Source organism: Hemitrygon akajei, chromosome 14 (assembly GCF_048418815.1).
Source record: "Hemitrygon akajei chromosome 14, sHemAka1.3, whole genome shotgun sequence".
In the NCBI taxonomy this organism is placed as follows: domain Eukaryota; kingdom Metazoa; phylum Chordata; class Chondrichthyes; order Myliobatiformes; family Dasyatidae; genus Hemitrygon; species Hemitrygon akajei.
The window spans coordinates 25,527,204-25,553,380 of NC_133137.1; the positions used below are offsets into that span (position 1 = coordinate 25,527,204).

General features: G+C 39.5%; 1 protein-coding gene across 2 annotated transcripts in view; it reads right to left on the reverse strand.

Moving 5' to 3' along the window:
• Nucleotides 1-6,249: 6,249 nt before the first annotated feature.
• Nucleotides 6,250-26,177, reverse strand: part of thoc5 (THO complex 5) — a 54,844-nt gene continuing 34,916 nt past the window's right edge. For both annotated transcript variants that reach the window (XM_073065718.1, XM_073065717.1), the window contains 9 exons: nt 25,747-25,855; nt 23,919-24,020; nt 23,192-23,288; nt 21,877-21,991; nt 18,157-18,260; nt 14,164-14,251; nt 9,897-10,012; nt 8,941-9,131; nt 6,250-6,797 (listed from right to left, as the gene is read on the reverse strand). In XM_073065718.1, the coding sequence (XP_072921819.1) occupies nt 6,734-6,797; nt 8,941-9,131; nt 9,897-10,012; nt 14,164-14,251; nt 18,157-18,260; nt 21,877-21,991; nt 23,192-23,288; nt 23,919-24,020; nt 25,747-25,855 (986 nt within the window). In that variant the 3' untranslated portion in view covers nt 6,250-6,733. The remainder of the gene's footprint in view (nt 6,798-8,940; nt 9,132-9,896; nt 10,013-14,163; nt 14,252-18,156; nt 18,261-21,876; nt 21,992-23,191; nt 23,289-23,918; nt 24,021-25,746; nt 25,856-26,177) is intronic.

Genomic DNA, 26,177 nt, shown 5'->3' on the forward strand with positions numbered 1-26,177 from the left:
CTATTAGCCTTCCTAATCATTTCTGTGCATTGTCCAGATGTTGATAGTGATGAGTCTACCAGGATGCCCATATTCTTCTCATACAGAGCACCTTCTAACTCAAGACCCCACCATTGTACAGTTGAAGTCAGAAGTTTACATACACCTTAGCCAAATACATTTAAACTCAGTTTTTCCACAATTCCTGACATTTAATCCTAGAAAACATTCCCTGTCTTACATCAGTTAGGATCACCACTTTATTTTAAGAATGTGAAATGTCAAAATAATAGTAGAGAGAATGATTTATTTCAGCCTTTATTTCTTTCATCACTTTCCCAGTGTCTTAGAAGTTTACATACACTTTGTTAGTATTTGGTAGCATTGCCTTTAAATTGTTTAACTTGGGTCAAACATTTTGGGTAGCCTTCCACAAGCTTCTCACAATAAGTTGCAGGAATTTTGATCCATTCCTCCAGACAGAACTGGTGTAACTGAGTCAGGTTTATAGGCCTCCTTGCTCGCACACGCTTTTTCAGTTCTGCCCACAAATTTTCTAACGGATTGAGGTCAGGGCTTTGTGATGGTCACTCCAGTACCTTGACTTTGTTGTCCTTAAGTAATTTTGCCACAACTTTGGAGGTATGCTTGGGGACATTGTCCATTTGGAAGACCCATTTCAACCGAGCTTTAATTTCCTGGCTGATGTATTGAGATGTTGCTTCAATATATCCACACAAATTTCCTTCCTCATGATGCCATCTATTTTGTGAAGTGCACCAGTCCCTCCTGTAGCAAAGCACCCCCACAACATGATGCTGTCACTCCCATGCTTCACAGTTGGGATGGTGTTCTTCCGCTTGCAAGCCTCACCCTTTTTCCTGAAAGGCTGCTCAGCAAGGAAGAAGGCATTGCCCCAAAACCGCCATAAAAAACCAGACTACAGTTTACAAGTGCACATGGGGACAAAGATCTTACTTTTTTGGAGAAATGTCCTCTGGTCTGATGAAACAAAAATTGAACTGTTGGCCATAATGACCATCGTTATGTTTGGAGGAAGAAGGGTGAGGCTTGCAAGCTTTCTGCTTTCTGCTAACCAGCCTGTTCTTATCAGTTGCTTTTCCTGCTCACACTTTATAAATGTTTCCATTATCTTACCTGCAATTCACATTAAGCTTACTGGTCTATAGGTATCAGGGACAGTGGGGTCACCCTTCTTATATACCGGGACAATGTTAGCCCATTTCCAGTTCAAAGGGATTGCACCAGATTTCACCAGTCTTCACTGACTTTTGAAAAATACATGTTAGGGTGTTTGTATATACTGTATAATTACAGACCTATTTAAGTACCCTTGGATAAATGTGGTCTGGCCACATTTATTAAGTTTCAGCCTTTTCAGCTGAAGCAGTTCCTCACCTTCTAAGATCTCGAAGTCACTTAAAACCTTATTTTTCTCTACACTTACTGGCATATTGCTAACATCTTCACAGGTGAATACTTTAGCAAAGTATGAGTTAAGAGTATCCACTGTACATCTCTGCATAATTTATACTGGCATGGATATCGGTTGGCTGCCAGTGACTAGTGGTGTGCCTTAGGGTCAGTATTGGAACTGCTGCTTTTCACATTGTTTGTCAGTGATTTAGGTAATGGAATTGATGGCTTTGTGGCAAAGTTTGCGGATGATACGAAGAGAGGTGGAGGGGCAGGTACTGCTGAGGAAGAAATGTGATTTCAGTAGGACTTAGACAAATTAGAAGAATAGGCAAAAAAGTGGCAGATGGAATACAGTGTTGGAAAATGTGTGATAATGCATTTTGGTATTATCTAAATGGGGAGAAGGTTCAAACATCAGAGGTGCAGAGTGACTTAGGAATCTTAATGCAAGACTCCCAGAAGGTTAGTTTACAAGTTGAGTCTGTGGTAAAGAAGACAAATGCGATGTTGGCATTTATTTCAAGGAGGATAGAATATAAAAGCAAGGAGATAATGCTGAGCCTTTATAAGACACTAGTCAGGCCACACTTAGAGTATTGTCAACGGCTTTGGGCCCCATAACTCAGAAAGGATGTGTTTGTCATCAGAGAGAGTCCACAGGAGGTTCATGAGGATGCTTGCTGGAATGAAGGAGTTAACGTATGAGGAACATTTGGCAGCTTTGGGCCTGTACTCACTGGAGTTTAGAAGAATGTGGGGGGGGGGGGGGGAGAAATCTCATTGAAAACTACCGAATGTTGAAAGGACTAGATAGGGTGGATGTAGAGAGGATGTTTCCTATGGTGGGGATATCCAGAACTAGAGAGCACTATCTCAAAATTGAGGGGCAACCCTTTAGAACAAAGATAAGGAGGAATTCTTTTTAGCCAGAGAGTAATAAATCTGTGGAATGCTTTGCCACAGACTGTGATGGAGGCCAAGTCTGTTCATATATTTAAGGCAGAAGTTGATCGTTTCCTAATCGGTCAGGGTATCAAAGGTGAGAAAGCAGGTGTATGGGGTTGAGTGGGATCTGGGATCAGCCATGATAGAATGGCCTAATTCTGCACCTATGTCTTATGGTTCTATCACCCCACTATTATTCCTAATACACTTAACTTCCTCCTTGACTTTTCTTTTTCTACTGAAGTATTTTAAAAATCTCTTAGGGTCAAACTTAGCATTATCTGCAATATCCTACTCAACCTGCCTTTTGGCAGTCCAAATTTCCCTCGACTATAGCTCTCATATTTTCACATGCTCTAAGTTTAACGTCATTACTATTTTTTTCTGTATTCCATATATATCTTTATTCATCCATGTAGTCAACCTATTGTTTTTCTTGCTTCTCCCGACCTTGGGTATGAACATTTCCTACACTGTACATATTGCCTCTTTAAATTGAATCCATTGTTCCTCAACTGACTCAACATCAAGCAGTTCCTTCCACTTTACCTTCTGAAGTCTTTGATGCTTCTGCATAAATTTTGCTTTAATTGGCTTTGGTTTTTACTGATATACTCTCCCAAAAAACTTAGAGACTGAACTACGTTATGATTGCTTGTTCCTAAAGGCTCAACAACTTCTGCACTCGAAATTCTATCCTGATTGTTACAGAATATCAAATCTAGACAGGCCTCCTCAGTGATGGTGCATTTACATACTGGGTCTAAAAACAATCATTCAATAACTCAATGAATTCACTTTCCTGTAATCTATTAGTCACTGGGCTCTCCCACTCAGTGTTTGGGAAATTGAAGTCACCCTTAACTATAACATCACCCTTAGAACTTGGCTTTCTAATATTCTGATAGAGTTGTATATTAAAATCACTGTCAGCATTAGGGGGTCTATAACATACTTTCAATGTTATTCTTTTATTCTTATAGCTTTCAATTCTCACTCTCAATTCATCTCCTATCATAAGCAGCCTTGTGTTTAAAATCTCTATTAATTTTATGATTTTGCCTATCTTTCCTAAGTATATCATTTAATACTACATTCATCACCATGGATGGATCTGGCAGGCACTGAGGAAAGATATAGGCTGGCTCAAAAACTTCTCAACTTGAAGGTCTGGTCATATTTATTTTTATTCAGCTTGGAAGTTTGTGCTTCCGTTGGGAATTCCCGATTGGCAATGGGGTCAACTGGCTCGCTCGTCCCAAGACTTAAGCCCCACAGTTGACTCTGATTTCAGTGTGCTGATGTTGGACATAAAGCTCCACTAGTGTTGTATTTCTTCTCATCTATTTAAATCTCCCTAAGCTGGAAATTCCGATTTGCCCAAGGCTTGATAGATTCAAATGTGCTTGTCAATGGTGCCCCAGTTAAGTAAATGGGCAGAAGGTGGAGATGTGATAAGCAAGGAACAGAGTAGTTTATATTGCTGGGATAATTGGTTCTTACGTATTTCAGAACATAAAATATATCGAGCATCAGCTTGTTGTCAAATCAAAATAGATCACCTTTTCAGAAGTTGAATAGTTGACAGTACATAGATGCAACTCTTGTTGTGTTGATTTGGATTGACACTTCCTCACTTTACAGTAGTAGTAACCATCCAACGATGCCGAGAAAGACTTTGGAAATGCTGAACACTAAGGCATTATATTGGAACTGCTGTAGAATCAACGGGCAGGGAATCACTTAGGCAAACACCCTTTGATAAAAGCCCCGGGTATTGGGAGTTAAGAGAATAATTGCTGGTGGGGCTTCAGAGGATCTGACTCGCTCACTTCAGACCTCCTTTCACATAATTGGAGGAAATTTCTGTTCATTCCATTTTGGAACAGTCTGACAATTTTGATAGCATTAAGTGCCAAGGAAGTTAAAATTTCTCAAATTAAGAGAATAATCATAGCCTTCAACTTGCAGAGCATTTTTTCCAGTTCACAATTTGTAATGAATGCTGTAGAATAATTAATATTAAACTTGGATTTTTGTTTGCAACATTTTCAGTTTCTGTTTGGTTAACTGGCATCCCACCAGAGCATGTAAATAGTTCTTGTGCTGCAGTGCAGATCTCACTAACGGTTATTCTTACTCAAGGGTTATGTCTCTGGAGAAAATATTAAAAAAAGGCAATGCAGCAGAATACAACTACACTGAAAAAACTGGAGGCCACAAAGTGTGGAATGAATCATATTCTCCCTGGGCAAAGCATGCAATTTCAAAACAGGTTCTTCTACTCATCCCTGTCTGAATACAAATTTTACAACACTCCAACAAAGGTGCAATGTTGCATTTCCAAACACCTCTGTTTTTCTCTTAACGATGGCAAAATGTTAATTTTGGTAAACTGTATAGATGGTGCTGGTTGTAAATATTGCCATACTCATTATCAGCACTTCCTAAAATTGTTGTAATCATTTCTGAAGACTTTTCCTATTTCACTGTTTTTTCTGCTTGGGGACCTTGTTAACTACAGTTCCAAATGTTAATAAAATGCTCATTCATATTGAAAATCTTTGATCTTTTCATATTGAAAACTTCCACTTAGTAGAATGAACTGAAGGCCTAAGGTGGAGGGTGGATATGAATTTCTGTAATCACTGGCTGGCATCGTCTAAAATAGCCCTACCTCAGGAAGAAAATTACAGCAAATAACAATAAGCTGTATGATTTCCTGTGAAAATGTAATTGGGATGTCATACCCGTTCATATACCAATTACTCGCCTCTTCTGTGGAGGAGTCTACAATTCCTATATTGGCCAACATTAAACACAGACCATAATTCATTACACTGGAAAAAATAAAAACAATGCAACTCTATATAAATGTATCCTCTGTTGCTGTTATTTATAACAAGGGACCCATTACAGTTCTACCTGTCAAATGTTATTTTATGATTTCAAGTCAATCATTCGTCACTCCTAAATCTCACTTTCATTTACTGGAATACAAAAAAGCCAAGTTTTGAAAGGTTTTATAATTTATTAAATATACTCAACTTTGACACTTAACACAAATGGTGTAACATCATGACTTTTCCACATTAGTCATCAAGCATATTATGTTTACTTTAGCAATGAACTTAATGATCACTGAAAATTCCTGGCACTTTTCAACCTAAAGTTGATATGCCTTATTAGTTGTAGACCATAACTACAATGGAATTGATCACTAAAGTACTTTCTCTGTATTGTTGGAGCTGCAAACATTACATTGGAGGGAGTGTTATTGACGAAGCAACTGATGATGTCTTGAATATTGGCATCAGCATCACTTGTTTATTGTACTGGGAGCTGAGATGATAGCCTTTAAGAATCACAACCAACTTTCTTGTGCCAGGAATGACTCCAATCATGGGTAGCTTAATTCCCAATTTCCATCAATCTCAATTGTATACAGGCTCTTTAATGCCATATTCAGTTAAATGTTGCCTTGATATTGAATTATATGATTGATGCTGAAGAGCTCATATAGGAAGTTAATACAGATGGGGCAACTAGTCTCACTCATCACTCAAATAAAGATTGAACAATTTTCACGCTGGAATCGTAGATGAATGAATGATTCTTGACTTTAAAAAATGGTCTTCAAATGTAGATTATATATGCAAATTATATACGCTGGAGGAACTCAGCAGGTCAGGCAGCATCTATGGAAATAAATGAACAGTTGATGTTTTGGGCTGAGACCCTTCTTCAGGATTTCATGTGTTTGAGATTTTATCTTACATAATAATGTTTATATGAGAATTAATTTCTCCAAAGTGTTTCCTTTCAGAACAAGTCAGAATACTTCAAGTTGAAGCACACGAAGTAATTTTCTCACGACATGCTTGCTCAGTTATATTGCAGAATTTTATTACAACTTTTCCGTTCTTAATTACAAGAATGAGTCAATGGTTTGCTGCCAGTCATCGAGACAAAAATGGAAAATTCATTGTTTTACATATCCTTTCAATAATAAAACTAAACTTTAAGAAACTCGGCAGATAAAATCAGCTATTTGTAAATCAATCAGACTCAATGGCAATTTAAACTGAATTTCAATAATAGCTGAAAGAGATACTGTACAACAAAAGCCAATATATTCACAAAAAACATTTGCAAATATCTTGGGAGACAAAATGCAAGTCCCACCATGAAATCTGCATCATCATCATATTCAATCCAAAGTACAAAGCACGCAGCTCTAACACTGATGCACATAGTTTTTGCTGTTTCATCTCTAAATTTTAATCCAATCTGGTGTGAAAGGCCCATCATAATGTTAACAGCTACACTGCGCTGCAGCGTGAATCAATTTCATTCAAGTATCGCTGAGTCACCGGTGTGTAAAGAATCCCTGTGGATGGTTATATTTAAACGGCTTGATTCGATTAGGACCTCTAAAGGAAGAAAGAGTGAAACAATAAAGATTTCTGTACATCTGGGACATCCACAACTAATTAAATAAGTAAACCAGCCAAGTTAAAATTAATTCAACACATTTCCTTTCTCAAATGATTGAATGCCTTTGATACTCTTGAAGGTTCTCGCCCTCAATTGTCCTTTTCCTGCAGGTCCATGGGCTGCAATAATCCTTGGTTACTCAGGTGCTGCCCTCCAAGAGGGCCACAACCTTATTGTTGGGTTTGGAGGCTTACGTGCCTCAATGACCCGGAGAGCTAAGTTGTGCTTTGGCTCTTGGTACGGTCACCAATGCCAAACAGGTTAAAGGGCAAAGGCCAGGTAAGAGTCGCCCACTGGTCCTCCAGGTTCGAGGGGTTCAGCTCAGGGCTAACAATGCTGACTGGTCAAAGAACAATTGTTATGGGAACAGTAATGAAGATGGAGGATCTTCATTGCTGCCCTAAGCACCAGCGGCATAACAGGCAGTAAGTAAGTAATTCAATTGCTACATTTATTGTGAAGTGATCTTGGCCAGCACTTGTGCAGAACATCACTGCACAAACTGCCACCATGCATTCTGCAGCAGAGTCACGGTTATTGAAAAGAAATATTCATATTTCTAGATAGGTATCTTATGGATAGGGGAATCAAGGGATATGGGGACAAGGCAGGAACCGGGTATTGATAGTAGATGATCAGCCATGATCTCAAAATGGCGGTGCAGGCTCGAAGGGCCGAATGGTCTACTTCTGCACCTATTGTCTATATTTATTTCCCCACATTCACTACAGCCATCCCAGCTTCCTCTTTTGAGAGCACATGTGTACGCATAAAGCTCTGGTACTACATTCAAATAACCAACTATTTGTCCAAAATGAAATTAGTAAAATTTAATTGGGAATCAAATCTAGGTCCTTGAAATTGTAGAGTTTAACACAGTACATGAATGTAATCCAGATATTTCAGCTCCTTTTTGAAGATCTGATAGAGCTCAGGTTTGGAACTACACAGAAAACAGCTGCAAAATACATAATCAATAAGCAATGAATTTAACAAAGTATACAAAATTAAAATAGTCTGAAAGGGCTCATTTAAATGCTGTTTTGCAAGCTACTCGAGACCAACTTGTATCTATTGCATAATTTTTGCTTAACATGATTGTGCAGTATCACATAGAACATGAAGCGTCATGAGTTATCCTTAATTGGTATGGAAGTTGGAAGCTGACCTTATGCAAAATTTCCTCCTATTGTTATCCAGTGACCATGCTTGAAATGTACGTTAATGACACAGTCTCGCAGATACCAGGTGTAAGAGCCATGCATCTGTTCTCCATCTGCATTGTATTTTGTATTGTGTGTTTATTGAGGTAACTAATCACGAGTGGGGACGTGGTAAAGTGACGGGAATAAGTTATGCTTTGCTTGTTGCAGTTGTTAGTTTGGGACTGTCAGACGCCCTTCCCTTTGCTGACAGCTCAATTCTGCTTAGATTACACTTGGGAACACATGTTTCATCGCTTCAAGATTGTATGTTTGCTAATTGCTAATAAAGGATTTGACTTTTGGAACAATCATTATTGGAGTGGGGGATGCGTCATGCAAGTATAACAAATCTGTAGGGTCGCTGGCAGCGGCAATTGTTTTGGCTTTGCCTCTACACCAGGGTTGGGGAGTCTAACTAGATGGTGCAGATACTAGAGAGGAGAGATTAAAAAGGACCCGAGAGATAACTTCTTTACATAGAAGGAAGTGAGCTCTTGCAATGAGCTGCCAGAGAAAGTGGTCAAGGTGGGCACAACTGCAATATTTAAGAGGTATTTGGATAGGTACCTGGTACCTGGAGGAGATGGGCATGGAGGATTATGGGCCAAATGAAGGCAACTAGGATTAGCAGGGAGGATGCTGTGGTTGAATAGACTAGTTGGGCTGCCCTTTATGACTTTGAGAAGGTAAACGACCTATTTTGATGCTGTATCAGAACCATATGTGCACATAATGTGCCCCAAGTGGGAATTAAGTGGAGAGGAAGATTCTGGGGTGGATTTTTCAAATTTAATGTCATTTTCTAAATTTAAGTACTAGTTGAACGTATATTGAAAGAAATTATTTTTATCTAGGATCAATTAAAAAAAGTTACCTAACAAGACGTAGAAACATCTTCTCTCGTGGGAATTCCTTTGGCCCTTCCACGCTGTTATCATGAGCTTCTGTTTCCAGATACACATCCAAGCACATGCATAAACGCTGGACCTGGTTTGTCAGCAGCTGATGGCCTGGTTTAGGACCAAGCAACTCCTTGAAATACACATTAACCTCACTTTCTATAGCCTGGTAAAAACAATCCATAGAGATAAAGAAGGTAAATAAAACAAATATAATTTGAACCACTTCAACACACTTTGATATTCAAGGACTCTGGAAAGGATGCTTGGAGATGAACTGGTAGTTTATAAGGACAGGAAGGCTGAAAGACTCCCCTGACTGTATTGTGTATATTGACTGTATCTGTGGAGATATTAAATTTCACAGCAGCCCTGCCGTGAAGCTCAGTATAAAGTACTTTTGTGGTGAAGAGCCACATTATTGTTTTACTGCATTAATTTCCAAAATAAAGTTGCATTACTTAAACACTGCCAGATAGATGACAGCTTTCTAGTTTCTATACGTTGCTTACACAGGGTTATTAGGTTGGAGACTGTATATTAAAGCAAGAGAATTCCACTCAACATTGTGGCACTCGGAACTTGGTAAGAGTTCCATCCCAAAGAATAACATAATCCTCTGAAAAGCAAAATTGCTAAGTATTTCCAAAAGTCTAAGCTCAGTGATATTTTTGAAAAGCTTTCAATAAACATTTTTCAACAAGTGATTTGAAATTAAGAAGTATTAAAGCAGTGTTTACTTAACTGTGTAATTGTAAGTGAATATGTTGTTAATTGATTCAGAAACTTTTGAAAGCAAAATTAAAATATAATATATTCAGATTTTTATTGCACTGAAATTTAAACTCCAAATCATGCATGTAATTCAGACTAGGATAAGTTAGCTTTTAACCTTATGCATCATAAAACAAGTTCCAATTTAATATCTTACCTTTAGATTATCATCATTACGACTTGATTTCTCTCCCTTCCAATTTAAACAGATACTGAAGATGGGGGGAATGGATGAATAACCCGGATTCAACACTACAGCCACATGGAGTTTTGCTAAGTATATAAAGAAGAGCTTTTCAGTTAATTCAGCAATCTTTTAATCAAAGACAAATTCACCCTTTATTCTAAATTGCAATTACCAGAGCTGAATCTAATGTTTCTTTCAATTTGTTTTAAACAGGATCACGATATCTATGTGTGTTCTGAAACTAACTAATGGAAAATCCTACAGAAAGTTGTGGATACTGCCCAATCCATCACGGGTGAAGACCTTCCAACCATTAAGCAATCTACAGGAAACACTAACTCAGGAAAGCAGCATCCATCATCAGGGATCCCACCACCAGGTCATGGTCTCTTCTCACTGCTGCCATCAGGAAAAAGGTACAGGAGCCTTGGGACTTACACCACCAGTTACTACCCCTCAAACATCAGGCTCTTGAACCAAAGGGGATAACTACACTCACCCCATCACCGAAATGTTCCAACAACCAATGGACTCACTTCCAAGAATTCTTCATCTCATGATCTTGATATTTATTGCTTATTTATTTATATTATTGTTTATTCTTTTTGCATTTGCCAGTTTTGCACTCTAGTTGAACACCCTAGTTGGGTGGTCTTTCATGGATTCTGTAAAGTTATTTTACTATAGATTTGCTGATTATGCTCACAAAATAAATCTCAGAGTACATATATATGGTGATAGATATGTACTTTGATAACAAGATTTACTTTAAACTTTTGCCTAGTTTTTCATTTGACAACTCCAGCATTCCAATAAAAAAAATCCTAAATAAATTAATACTGTATTTGTAATGATCTTTGTCCTTCACAAACCAGAATCTATTGTAGATTTGGACTTTCTGATAACTGCATAGTTCAGTAGAAGGCTGAGATTTTGTTGAAGATGATTGACCAATTAGATTTAGCCAGGGGATGGATGAATTTAAAATTCTAAAAGTTATTTGGAATCAAATCAATGCAGATAAAAATACATTGGAGTGCAAAAGTAAGAAACATTGCAGAAATCTTTGTCTAGATCAAGAATTTTATTCCCTGAACCTCAGGAAAGGGTCCTTCTTTTGGAGTGAATGCAGAGTTGATTTATAAGATTGATTCCTGGAGTAAAGGATTATCCTATGAAAGTGATGGTGAAAACTTGGCACTGACAGTGTTTACAAGATTAAGAGATGATTTTGCAGGATTCTGGCATGCATCTTAAAATAGGTGCTTTCTCTCAGTCATTACCTAGGGACCACTATTTCAGGATAAAGGGCTAACCATTTAGGACTGATATGAGGAAATATTTCATTACAACCCTCTGCCTTAATGAGTTGTGAATGCTCATTGAATCTATTCAAGGCTGAAATTGAGGGATTTGGGGACATAATGACATCCAGGTACCTGGTAACTGGGTTGAAAAGAGGATAGAAGACCATAAGATATAGGAGCAGAATTAGGCCATTTGGCCCATCAAGTCTGCTCTGCCATTGCATCATGGCTGATCCAATTTCCCTCACAGCCCCAATCTCCTGCCTTCACCCGTATCCCTTTATGCCCTGACTAATCATGAATCTATCAACATCTGCTGTAAATATACATAAACACTTGGCTTCCACAGCTGCCTGTGGCAATGAATTCCATGGATTCAACATCCTCTGGCTAATTTCTCCTCACCTCTATTCAAAAGGATGCCCACTCTATCCTGAGACTCTGTCCTCTGGTCTTACACTCTCCCACCATAGGAAACATCCTCTTCACATCCACTCAATTGAGGCCTTTCACCATTCAAAATGTTTCAATTAGGTTACCCCTCATTCATCTGAATTCTAGTGAACATAGTCCCAGAGGTCATCAAACACTCTTCGCATGACACGCTGTTCAATTCTGGAATCATTTTTGTGAACCTCCTTTCAGCACATCCTTTCTAAGATGAGGCCCAAAACTGCTCACAATACTTCAAGTGAGGCCTCACCAATGCTTTATAAAGTCTCAACATCACATCCTTCCTTTTATATTCTAGTCCTCTTCAAATGAATGCTAACATCGCATTTGCATTCCTCACCACAGACTCAACCTGCAAATGAACCTTTAGGGAAACCTGCATAATGACTCCCAAGTCCCTATGTGCCTCAGTTTTTTTGGGGTATTTTCTCACCATTTAGAAAATAGTCTACCCTTTAATTTCTTCTACCAAAGTGCAATACCATGCACTTCCCAACACTGTTCCATCTGCCACTTCTTTACCTATTCTCCTAATCTTAAATCTTTCTGTAGCCTCTCTACTTCCTCAAAACGACCTGCCCCCCCCCCCCCACCTATCTTCATATTGTCTGCAAACTTTGCAACGAGGCCATCATCCAAATAATTGACATATTACATAAAAAGAATCGGTCATACCACAGACCTATGTGGAACACCACTAGTCACTGGCAGTCAACCAGAAAAGGTCCAGTTTATTCCCACTCTTTGCCTCCTACTAACCAGCCACTGCTTTATTCCATGCTAATATCTTTCCTGTAATACCATGGGCTCTTAACTTGTTAACCAGACTCATGCATGGCACCTTGTCAAAGGCCTCCTGAAAATCCAAGTGCACAACATCCGCTGATTCTCCTTTGTATATCCCGTTTGTTATGTCTTCAAAGAATTCCAACAGATTTGTCAGGTAAGATTTTCCCTTGAGGACACCATGCTGACTACGGTAAATTTTATCATGCACTTCCAAGTACACTGAAACCACATCCCATCCTTAACAATTGACTCAAACATCTTCCCAACCACTGAGGTCAGACTAACTGTTCTCTAATTTCCTTTCTTCTGCCTCTTTCCCTTCTTGAAGAATGGAGTGACATTTGCAATTTTCCAGCCTCCTGAACTATTTAGTGATTTTTGAAAGATCATTACTAATGCCTCCACAATCTTTCCAGCTTCCTCTTTCAGAATTCTGGGGTAACCATCTGGTCCAGGCGACTTATCTACCTTCAGATCTTTCCATCTCCCAAGAACCTTTCTGGAATGATAACTTCACACACTTCATGACCCCTGACACCTGGAATTTCCACCATACTGCTCACGTCTTCCACAGTTAGAGTGATGAAAAATACTTTAGTTCATCTTCCATTTCTTTGTCTCTCATTACTACTTCCCCAGCATCATTTTCTAGCAGTCTGATAACCACTCTTGGCTCCCTTTTACAATTTATATATCAGAAGAGACTTTTGGTATCCTCTTTAATGTTATTATCTAGCTTACTTTCATATTCCATCTTTACCTTCATGATTTTTTTAAGAGGCCTTCTGTAGGTTTTTAAAAGCTTCCTAGTCCTCTAACTTCCCACTAGTTTTTGATCTATTATATGCCCTCTCTTTGGCTTTTATGTTGGCTTTGATTTTTCTAGTTATTCAAGGTTGTGTCCTCTTGCCTTCCAAATTGCTTCTAAAAATTCCAGCCATTGCTGCTCTGCCACCATCCCTGCCAGTGTTCTTTTCCAATCAATTCTGGCCAACTCCTCTCTCATGCCTCTATAATTCCCTTTCCACTGTAATACTGATACACCTGACTTTAGCTTCTCCTTCTTAAATTTCAAGGTGAATTTGCTCCTAAGTGTTCTTTTATCATAAGGTCTCTAATCAATTCCGGTTCATGGCACAACACCCAATTCAGAATATCTGATCCTCCAGTGGGCTCAACCATGAGCTGTTCTAAAAAGCCACCTCATAGGCACTCTAGAAATTCCCCCTCCTGGAATCCAGCACCTAATTGGTTTTCCCAATCTATCTGCATATTGAAATCGCCCATGACTGTTGTAACATTGCCCTTTTGGCATGGATTTTCTATATCCCGTTGTAATTTGTAGACCACATCCTTACTACTATTTGGGGTCTGTATACAACCCCATCAGGATCTTTTTACCCTTGCAGTTCCTTAGCTCTATGCACAATGTTTCAACACCTTCCGACCCTACGTCACCTCTTTCTGCTGAAACACAGAATCAGCTATGATATTGATTAGTGGAGCAGGCACAAAGGCAATATTTCTTATGTACTTATTATCCAAGTAAGTCCAGCTGTTAGCTCATTCATACAAAATTGAACTCCAAAAATGCTCAATGCATAATTGGGCAATATTTTAAAGACTATGCAATCAATTTAATGGCTTCAATCCCAGCTACAACTTGTTTTCAGAACCTTTCCTCTTACCTGTCCCTCGTTCTATCAAAGCTGAAAAGAAGAGATCCGTCTCTTGAGCCATATCTGCCTCGATGATATGCTTGGTAAAAGGCAGTGCCTAAAACAGAATATAGGAGATTAACTCTTTATCTGCTCTGAAATGCTACAGCAATCATAATTGAAGGCAAGTAGATGTCCTAAATTGCCTAACCACTAACAATAAAATTACATGGACATTTAGCTGAGAAACTAGCTTTTCTCCTAAAATATTTGATACCATTATTTAAATTCCACAATATAGCCTCCTCCTCGAATACCTCTCATCTTATTCCTGATATGGTTACCTACCTTAAATATAACCAAGATATTTAATTCAATCATTCAATATGGTTGTGAATTTCACATTCTAATCATGGTAAATAAGTTTCCTCAGAACTCCTCTCTGGATATCTAAATGGTCTTCTTTATTGGAGACCATTTGCAGAAGGACACATAACACAAAGTACATTAGAACTAGAGAAGGCCACCTGACCTCTCAAGTCAGCATCGATCTCAATGTGATTCCATACTGGTTAAGTATAGCTAATGGTTAAGTATAGCTAATGCTCCACCATTCTGAGGAACAGAGAATTTCAGAGATTCACTATCTTGTGACAGAAATTTCTACGCACCTCAATTTCAATTCGCCCTTATTTTGTAACTCTGTCCCTTTGTTCATGGCTCTCCCACTAATCTGAATTCTTCTGTTCTTTCTCTTTACTTTTCTCATGATCCTGTTAGCACAGCATCATAATGTAGCTAACACTTTACAGCACGAGCAATTACCATTTAGGGTTTAATTCCCGCTGCTGTGTGCAAGCAGTTTGCACGTTTTTGCTGTGACCATGAAGGTTTCCTCTGGATGCTCCAGTTTCCACCCACATTCCAAAGACTTGGATTACTAAGTTGCTCGCATGCTATGTTGGTACTGGAAGCATGGAAGCAGTTGCGGGCTGTCCGCAGCATACCCTTGAATAGTGTTGGTGTTTGACACAAAAGACGCATTTCACTGTATGTTTCGCTGCATGTGTGATAAATAAGATATTCGTTTTCTCTCCTTTCTCTCAGCCTTTTGATCTTTTCACATAAACGAACCCTAATTTAGCTCAAAAATGTAACCAAACACAAGTCAATTTGGACCTTCAATGTGCTTTCTCACTCAATTAGAATAGGGTTTCCTGACTTCAGGTCTACGGACTCGGTTAATGGTAAGGCTCCACGACATAAGAAAAGGTGTGAACCCCTGAATTAGATGATGGCTGATTTGTACCTTAATTACATCTATCCATCTTGGTTTTGCAACTTTTAACAACCTTGTTTGAACAATGGTAGCTTGGTTATCGGTACTTTGCTGACCACTGATTCATTGTACTCTCCTTGTGATCTAGTAACGTATGGAACAGCCACCGTCAGTGCCCGGCACTCACAGTGCTAGCCACGATGCAGTAGTGAGACCTGCATCTCAGCTCTGAGCAGCTGCCTGCTCACTGTAGCCTGCCCAACACCAATTGTAACAGGCATCCTCTGAACGTTGCCTCGGAGATTCACTCTTCACCAGACCTTTTGGCAAAGAGCTCACTTCCACTTCTCATTGCTGCCAGAATGTTAGTGGAGATGAACACTGCGAGGGGTGCAGCTGTGGGGCATGGGGTAGAATTAGTTAACTCCAAGTCCCTGGCCCAGCACTGCTATACAGTGATGCGCAAAAGGCACATATATAGCTAGCATGCCTAAGACTTCCACACAATACTGTAGCAATTTTATGTATTGCATTGTACTGCTGTTGGTTTAAAAAAAAACAAATTTCATAACCAAAGTGAGCGATGATAAACCTGATTCTGATATGGGTCTTTATTGTGGACTGAGAGTGAGAAGGGGGCGGGGAGAGGAGATCATGGTTAGGAAAAGAGGAAGGGAAAGGGGAGGGGGCGGAAAGCACCAGAGCAACATTCTGTAACAATCAAGAAACCAATTTGGAATCAAATGAGCTTGCCTGGTGTCTCAGGGCTGGGTCTGTCTGCACCCATGCCATCATTCCTGCCCCTGGTACTCCTTCTATGCCACCTGTTCCGCCCCCCCATCCCGTGTGCTCCAACTTCCCTATTCCCAACAACCTTTGCTCCTGCCAGATTTACAAACTCACTCTCCATTCCATGCTGACAAATATAGTACCATGCAAAAGTCTTAGGCACCTTAACAATATATATAATATATGCCTAAGACCTTTACACAACACTACAGATACTATGCTATAATGACCTATTTTTATGCTAATTTGATTAGCATTCTCAGAAACACATTCTGAACACTAAGTGGGTACCACTGCAATTATTTTACCCTGGTCAGATACATTTAATTGATTAATGGAAGAGGTCACTGCAAATACATCGACCATTTATTGTCCTGGTGGCAGTGGTAAGGCTTAGCTGAACAGTTATCAATTTTCTTAAATACACAGGCAAGTTGACAATGGCTCTCAACGAACAGGAAAAAATATTTCACTTTCCATCTGTCATACAGAATCTTTCTGTGAGTCACCAGTAGGGTTTTGTCAGTAGTTTATGCTGGTCATGTCTGGGGAAGGAATACTAATTTTGTTGAAGCATTCACAAATAATTGTGAAAACAGAGACTGTTCATAAATTAATTCCACTAAGATGTACAGCCAGTTGTTTCTGCCTGTGTCATATTATGCTCATTGCTACCTTGCTCTTTAAACCATGTTTCTACTGGGTAAGATGAGCCAGAAGAGTTCTGGTCCTTTTAGGGAGTAACCTGGAGTTGTGTGAATATAGTGGATATTGGTTTGGGCAGGAACCAGTCATCAGCTCTTGATGTGAATTGTGGTTCGCTGTCAGTGAATTGAAGTTAAAAGCACACTTTTGCAAATAAATACTGTCTGTAAGAGATGTGGTTTGCGAAGTGGTGACCATGAGATGGTTGTATATGCATCAGTCAAATGTTAAGACAATGGGGTTGTTAACTGGCCTGCATCAATCCAGAGTTTGAGTAATGAGGTTATATAATTTGCACCATTGTAAACAATTTCATGGAATCTTGCAGACTGGCCTGATACTATCACTTAGCTCTATCACTAGCAGGGCATCTGTCTCCCTGTCGTTAGAAGTTTTTGGAATATCTGGGTTCATTAATTATTGTTCCTCCTAGCAAAGGTGTTTCAGAGAGTTTTTTATCAATCGCAATGTGCTTCCACCACTTCTCAACCCAAAGTATTGAAGTAAACAATGTCACTGTAACTGTTGAAATTGAAATGAATCTACTGTTACCTTTGATCTGAAGGGTATAAAGATATGATGTACTTTGGGTTTGTGCCTCTACCAAGAGTGTCTCCATGAGAATGCCTGCTTGTCATGAAGAATAAACACCAGCTATATCACTAGCTTTAATGTTTCTCCAGTGACTTCAATCAATTGTCACTACAGGTCCTAGATAGTTCCATTTGCTTGTCTTAGGACAACCGCTCCAGGACATAAATTCCCAGGCTTTGGTAAAAGTATGCAAATCAATGTGGCAAGTTACACTGAAGTACAAGTTCAGTTGCTCCGAGTGAACGTACAACCAAGGGGCAGTAACGGCTCAGCTCATCTGGCCCATCACGTGCTCTGCTAATCAACTGACTTGATTGCCATCTCAATCTTGCATTCCAGAATTATCAAGAATTATCTTAATAATAGTCAAAGTCCATTGGCCACTCGGGTGGTGGTGGAATACATCATCACTGTTTTACACAGTTGACCTCTTATTTTAAGCATGAGAAGTTTCTGCTCATCGGTGATGGTGATTGCTAAGAATGCTTCCTCCCTGATGCTTTTAAAGCAGGGGTTCCCAGCTTGGGGTCCATGGACCCCTTGCTTAATGATATCGGCCCATAGCATTAAAAAAAATCTGCAAACCCCTGCTTTAAAGAGTAAGGCTATAATGAGATGAAATATAGGAAATAATGAGATTAACACTGCACACATACCACATAGTCATCATATGAAATGGCACACCATTTGATCAGTCTGGATATGATCTTCACTGGGAAAAGGTGCTGACATTCACTGGATATTGGAACAATACTGTGTTCTGTAAAAGAACAGTAACTTAGCCAGTATGGGAATATCATTATAAATTTATAAAATAAGATAAACATAGGGAATCACTGAAACAAAAGCAAGATTTACATACTTAAGATCTGCAATGAGCAACATTGTAATTATTTTGATATTAAATTTCCAGCAATGGGATACATATATTTTAGTTTAATCATTTTCAAATGCTAGACACAAAAATTCTTGCCTATTATTTTCAAAAGCCATAAGCCTCAGTTTGGAATAGAATAAGTAAGGGGTTCCCAACCTGGAGTCCATGAACCCCTTGGTTAATGGTTCATAGTGATTTAGCCATCATCTGCAGTCATTTTACAATGTAGTATGTTTAGTTTTCCCACTGTAAACAGATCATCGCAGAAGTTCATGGTGGACAGGGGATGACTAAAAGGATTATTAACCATGCTCTTTATCCACTCTGCACCAATCCAGATTTGTTGAGACATTTCCCAATTTGCCTAGAATTCAAAAACCAATAACTACCTTGCCTGTGAAGTGACTGCAATCTCTTTGATAAATGCAGCAACTCAAACACAGAACAAAGGCATTGTGAGTCCCATAATCATTTGTTTAGATGATTATCCCCTCCAATATATTTCCTAGACAAGAAAACTCTACTGGGGATTTCAAACACGCAGAGGTTCTCTTTTAACTGAAATTGAAAATAGTCATTTTTAAATATAAAAACCAAGGTCCTTAGGCCGATTACTTATAAGCCACATAGCAAAAATACCCAGAAAGTAGACAGTTCCTTAGCTTCCATTGTATATGTTCCTTTTTAAAGCAAAGACTGAGACACAAACAGAAGCCAACAGCTGTGTGTTTTGCTGTTGTCAATTCATGGCTGGTATTTACAGAAATATTGGAAAAACAAAAAGAAAATTGACTCAAACTGCGAAAAGTGGAGCTTGCTGATAGAAAAATCTATGACAACAAGTGTTTTGGTGAGAAAGCACTAGGTACGGGAGAGCAATTGATGATCTGATGATAGTAATACTGTATGGTAATAGGCCTTTTGGCCCAACTCGCCCATGTTAAACATGAAATCCATCTAAGCTAGTCCCATTTGCTCACACTTGACCTATGGTTCTGGTAAGATGGCAGTGCACTCATTCGCAGCGGCCTCTCTGAGTCCAAGTAATGGTGTAATTGTTCTTTACAGCTTTTTATGACCGCAAGACGCTACTGGATATTGAGAATATCAAGTACGGCAGGTCTACCCCACCAGCAAGCTGCTGAATAACGAAAGCGCTAAACTTGTTGTGTACTGTGTTGGCACCTGCTGCAGGCACCCAGGTAATAAGGCATCGAAGGTGGGGAGCAAAGGCAGTGCACGGTCCAACAAATGGTGCAAATGATGGTCTTGTGCATTTCTTTTGTGATTGAAAAACTCCATTGGACACTGCTAACATAGAATACTGCAAGTCTGGTTCACTGGTTCATTGGCGATAACGACAGCAGGGGAGCTGCATAGCTTTGTTTGTTGTGTTGACCAGGCCCTCATAAGACCATAAGATATAGGAGCAGAATTAGGCTATTTAGCCCATTGAGTCTGCTCCACCATTTCATCATGGCTGACCCAGTTTTCCTCTCATCCCCAATCTCCTGCTTTCCCTCCTGTATCCCTTCATGCCCGACTAATCAAGAATCTACTAGCCTCTGCCTTAAATGTACATAAAGACTTGGTCTCCACAGCTGCCTGTGGCAATGAATTCCACAGATTCACCACTCTCTGGAGAAAGAAATTCCTCCTCATCTCCATTCTAAAAGGATGTTCCTCTATTTTGAGGATAGATCCTCCAGTCTTACACTTTCCCACCATAGGAAACATCCTCTCTGCACCCACACTATGAAGGTCTTTCACCGTCTGATAGGTTTCAATGAGGGCACCCTTCTTTCTTCTAAATTTCAGTGAATACAGGCCCAAAGCCATCAAACACTCTTCATATCACAAGCCATTCAATTCTGGAATCATTTTGGTGAACCTTCTTTGAACCCTCACCAGTTTCACGCACATCCTTTTTAAGGGGCTCAAAACTGCCTACAAATCTCCAAGTGAGGCCTCACCAGTGCTTCATGAAGTTTCAACTTTACATCCTTGCTTTTATATTCTAGTCCTCTTGAAATTAATGCCAACATTGCATTTGCCTTCCTCACCACACACTCAACCTGCAAATTAACTTTTGGGACTTTTGGGAATTCTGCGCAATGACTTCCAAGTCTCTTTGCACCTCTGTTTTTTGTATTTTCTTTCCATTTAGAAAATAGTCAACCCTTTCATTTCTTCTACCAAAGTGCATAACTATACATTTCTTGACACTGTATTCCATCTGCCACTTCTTTGCCCATTCGCCTAATTTGTCTGTCCTTCTGTAGCCTCCCTATTTCCTCAAAACTACCTGACTCACCCTCCATCCACCTGGCTTCGTATCATTGCAAACTTTGCAACAAAGCCATCAATTCCATCATCCCAATCATTGACATATAATGTAGGGAACATAGACCCTGTGGAACAAATAGTCACCAGCAGCCAAACAGAAAAGGCTCCCTTTACTTCCACTCTTTGCTTCCTGCCAATCAACCTCTGCTTCATCCAAGCTAGAATCTTTCCTGTAATACTTGTTAAGCAACCTCATGTGTGACACCTTATCAAAGGCTTTCTGAAAATCCAAGTACACAACACCCACCGACTTTGCCTCATCTATCCTGCTTGTTATTTTCTCAAAGAATTCCAACTGATTTGGCAGGCAAGATTTTCCCTTGAGGAAACCAAGCCTCCAAGTACTCCGAAACCCAATCCTTAACAATCAACTCCAACATCTTCCCAACCACTGAGGTCAGGCCTATAATTTCCTTTCTTCTGCCTCTCTCTCCCCTTGAAGAGTGGTGTGACATTTGCAATTTTGCAGTCTTCTGGAACATTCCAGAATCTAGTGATTCGTGAAAGATCATTAATGCCTCCACAATCTCTTCAGCGACAATGTCGCTCGTTGCAGCCTCCCAAGGAAGGAGATGTTGGTGGCAGTGTGGGAGAGAACAGAAGCGAGGCTAGAATGCTGGTGTCCGTGCCAGGTTGGGGTCTGGCCCCTCCTGTTAGTGCTGCCCCCCCCAGTGCTCACTCAGTGGAAGACAAGCTGGACTGCAATTTATGTTTTACCCTATTATTATGTCTTGCATTGTACTGCCGCCACAAAGATAACAAATTTAATGACACTTGCCGGTGATACTAATTCTGATTCTGAAATGTTAACTTACACCTTCATTGCACAGGATTTTCTAGCGTTACTTAAATTACCTTTTTATTGAAATATTTTTTTCAGCAACTATTATGTTTTTTTCTGATGAAGAGAGATTATATTGGATTCAGGAAAGAATACTTTGACTATCTCTCGGTTCTTATCGCAAAATAGTCTCAAAGCATTTACCTCTGCTGGGAACTTAAGAAAAGAAAGACTTCTGTCTTGAAGAAGCAAAAAAAGTAGAAAGCTACATATTCTGCTTGGTCTTCACACTACTTAACAAGAGGGGAGATATTATTTTAGTTCATGGCTCCCCGGAACTCGGAGAGAAGGAAGCCATTGTTTATTACCTACCAAGTGAAGCGAATTGCTTCTGCAGAGCCAGTCGGGACTGCAATCTTACACGCAGCAGTTTTATCGTAGTTTCCATGTGACTTGCGCTCAAAGAGTTGTCTGCTATCACGGATTTCTGTTGGAAGGGTAAAAATCAAATATTTGCAAAATAATTGTTTTGGCACAGTATAATACAGAATACATCCCAAATCATAATATTACACAAAAAAATTTAACTTCCTCATAGTTTAAATCAACAAGGGAGAGATTGGCATCATTCCAGGGTGGGAGCCAATTTAAAAGGACAAGTCTCATTGGCACTGAGCCACCATCGTGTGAGTGGGCCAGTGTTAGAATGGTCAGGCTCCAACAAAACATCACAGGTTCTAAGTACTGTATCTGTTAAGTTTTTTTTTTCTCTTTCTTTGCCTATTAGTATGTAGCTTGTGCAGTGAAAATTGGTCCAGGGTTTGTGGTCAAGCTTTATTCAATTCATCCTAATATGTGCTTGGATATGATTCACAATGACAACCATGATCATTGTAATCATGGAGCTCTCCCTCATTTTATTTGTTATAAGTAGTGATCCATATCACAGAATAAAATATAAAGTCTAAAGCCAAGGCCCAATGTAAAGGATAAAAGAGCTGATAGCCCACTGTTTCTTTATTACTTTATAAGCACATTGCCCTATTGCCCATGACTAAAGCTAAATTAATTAAGGTACTTTATAGATAGATGAGTGAAGGTCACTGTTAGAATATACCGCTTCCTAAGACCCATAAGAAATAATTACTGCACCATAAAATTGCTAGATACAGCACCTTGTCCCTTTCATAGCTAAAACCCCCTTACAGATTGCATACTACATTATGTTTAATTTAGTTATTGCCCGTTACACCGCTGGCGTTATGGCAACAATGAAGGTCCTCCATCTCTGCCTGTCCTTGGCCATCTTCTCTATAGTGCCCCAGGTATGGTTCAGGGTCCTCATTTCTGCCTCTACGGTATGGCCCCAATTGTCTTTGATCTCCCACATTTCCTCCATCATTTAGGGGTTCAATGAAGTGCCGTCTTGATGATGGAGTTGGCTTCCTATCATGTGACCAATCCATCTCCAACGTTTCCTCATGATTGTGGCCATGTCCTCTTCATGGCTGACGGAGTAAGGTGTGGCTGGAGACCATTGCCAGAAAATACGGAGGATCTTCCAGAGGCTCATGGTGTGGAATGGTGACGGCTTGGCAAAGTCATTCTCTGTCACGTTTAATTTAAACAAACAAAATCTCACCATGTTGTACATACTAATATTTTAAGGACCATTTCTTTATATTACCTGCGGCTGATCCTTTGGAAAATGCAGACCGCCAAGCTTCTGAACCCAAATATAGGGGTGACCCAGCTCTCCAATGTAGTCACTAAAAGTCAAGATTCTGGGAAGAAAAAAGAGAGATTTTTTTTTCAACTAATATAGAGACATAACATGAGAATATTTGGATTCTATAAATTCCTTTCTCAGGTCAGATTTGCTTCATATAAATTAAGAATAATTATACTGTTTTTTGACTGATGAACATTATTTTAATGAAGTGGTGATTGATGCCATGAATGTTCATTTCTGCTAGCTGAGTTATCCACACATTATTAGAGGAGGGAGCTCATTTAAGATACCTTTGCTCATCAGCCTAGGAAAAGGCTCCATGCCTCCAATGAATGGTTTCACTAGCAGATGTGGGATGTTGTCATGTTGTTTCAATTGGCAAGGTAATGAATGAACGAAGGATCCCCTCTTCCTTAACTTTCTCCTATGGTCCACTCTCCCTTCTCCTCCTTCCTCTCCAGTTCTTGATCTTTCCCACCCACCTGGCTTCACCTATCAGCTTCCAGCTAGCCCCCTTACCACACTCCCCCACCTTTTTATACTGGCATTTATCTTTCCCTTCCTTCTCATCCCCGAAGAAGGGGCTCAGGCAGAAACTTCGACTACCTATTCATTTCCACAGATGCTGCTGGACCTGCTGAGCTCCTCCAGCATTTTGTGTGTGTTGCAATGAAGTACTCACCCGACTTTATCAAACTGATACTGATTAGCTGGGTTTGGAGTCTTCTTGCCATGGTCCCCAGGATACAGACAACTCAGTAATGAGGCTGGAGACAATAAATCTCTACATACAAAATATTTAAGAAGAAATAATTACATAACATACAATTTTTGGTATAATTAGAACATAAATCCAATGAAAAGCAGATATTTCTGAGTTTCATGAAAATATTTTACGGTTAAGCTAGAATATAAGATTCACAGTACTTTGCTTTGAAATTTATGAGTGTTATTGATGAACATGCTACTTGGGCCAAATCCCTATAACTTGTATCATAAATGCTCATACCTATACTTGCCTCATATTGACCTCGAAGAACCAGTGTTGAGGTCTCTCTTTTAAGTGTTAGTTTTAGGTCATGGGAGACAGCAGGAGATTGGAACAGGACTGAACCTCTAACAGAAGAGTGACCTGGGTTAGAATCAGCAGTTCACATCACGGATAACCTCACCTGGTCCCTTAAAATCACCTCTCTGAACAAGAAGACACAGCAACGTCTCCACTTCCTAAGGAGACTGAGGAAGATGAGCCCCCCTCCCCCACTATAACTGCATTTTACAGGAGCATCATTGAGAGCATCCTGACAAGTCCATCAGGTATGGGAGCAGTTCAGCATCGGACTGGAAGTCTCTACAAAGGACTATGAAAACAACTGAGAGGATCACAGGGGTTTCCTTACCATCCATCGAGGACATTTATTAGGAACGCTCTGTATGCAGGGCCCTTAGTATTATCAAGGATCCCACCCATCCATCCAGCATCCTCTTTGACTTTCTACCATCAAGCAGGAGATCCCGATGCACAAAAACAAGAATGATCAAGATGGGAAATGGTTTCTTCCCCCAGCCATTAGGCTTCTGAACTCCCTGCTGCATTGCATTCAAAGAGTCATTGGTTAATCGGTTCTGTACATTACAATATTTAATTTCTGCACTTTACTTATGTGAAATCCATCTGTAGATTTCACTCTTACCTTTCATAAGTTATTGTGCATTACGTGTACTATGATGCTTTACACCTTGGCTCAAAGAAACATTGTCTCATTTGACGGGATTTATGTATATAGTTAAATGACAATAATCTTGACTTTTATGCCAGTAGCATTACCTTAACTTGGAAAAAGTTTGGCTGAACCATTGCAAAAACACAAGATATTTTAGTGAAAATAATTTAAGCTTGTGTTTTGATGAACTTTTACACTAATTTTGCCTGCGTCTGCAAAACCTGCCCGAGTTGAAATTCAGAGCTGCTGACACGGGAAGGCTGTTCAAATGTCTGTTTTTGGATGTAAAGGCACCAGAAGGCATGCCTATAAAATTCCATCCAACTCCTGTGAGGAAACACTAATATATACTTGTGAAAGTAGCATATAGGTTTTGCACTAGAAGTAATTTTTTTGTGAGCGCAGCCAGTACTATAGGCGGCAGAATTTCTGCTACTTAAAAATGATTGCTTTTTGTGATAAACCCACTCCAGTAGGTATTAATAATCAACAAAAGTGCTGTAAAGCAGGGGTACCCAATCTTCATTATGCCATGGATCCCTACCATTAACCAGGGGGTCCATGGACCCCAGGATGGAAACCCCTGTTCTAAAGGAAAAATAAAGGCGACCAATATATGCATTATTAAGATGCCCAACTCTATTGCCTCACTGCAGATTTTACATTTGTGATTGCAAATTTACTGATGCAGTACAAAGCAGAAACACTACTTTTGGAAGTCAATGTTGACAGATATAATGTTTGAGGTTTATTCCACCCCTCCCCCCAACTCCTCTCAGCTCTTACCCTGCACTGATAGCTACAGACATTTCTGTAGCTGTAGTTACTTTGGTCTTGACAGTCATGATATTGAGGTTCATCAAATAATGGAAGTAGAGATGAAGAACACTGCCATCTACCGAATGGGGGGAAAGAGATATGAAGATGAAAGACAAAATTATAACTAATCAAAGTGCATTTTAATACACACATGAAAGTAGTAATGCACGGAGAAGTATTTTGGAACTTGCTCATCTACACGCATCCAATTAACTAACACCAGATACTGTATATCCCTTAATATTTTAATTCAAACATTAAGTAACAATTGCACACATATTAAATTATGTGAACCTGTACAGGGCTGCAAGACCGTAAAACCATAAAATATAGGAGCAGGATTAGGCCATTTGGCCCATCGAGTCTGCTCCACCATTTCATCATGGCTGATCCAATTA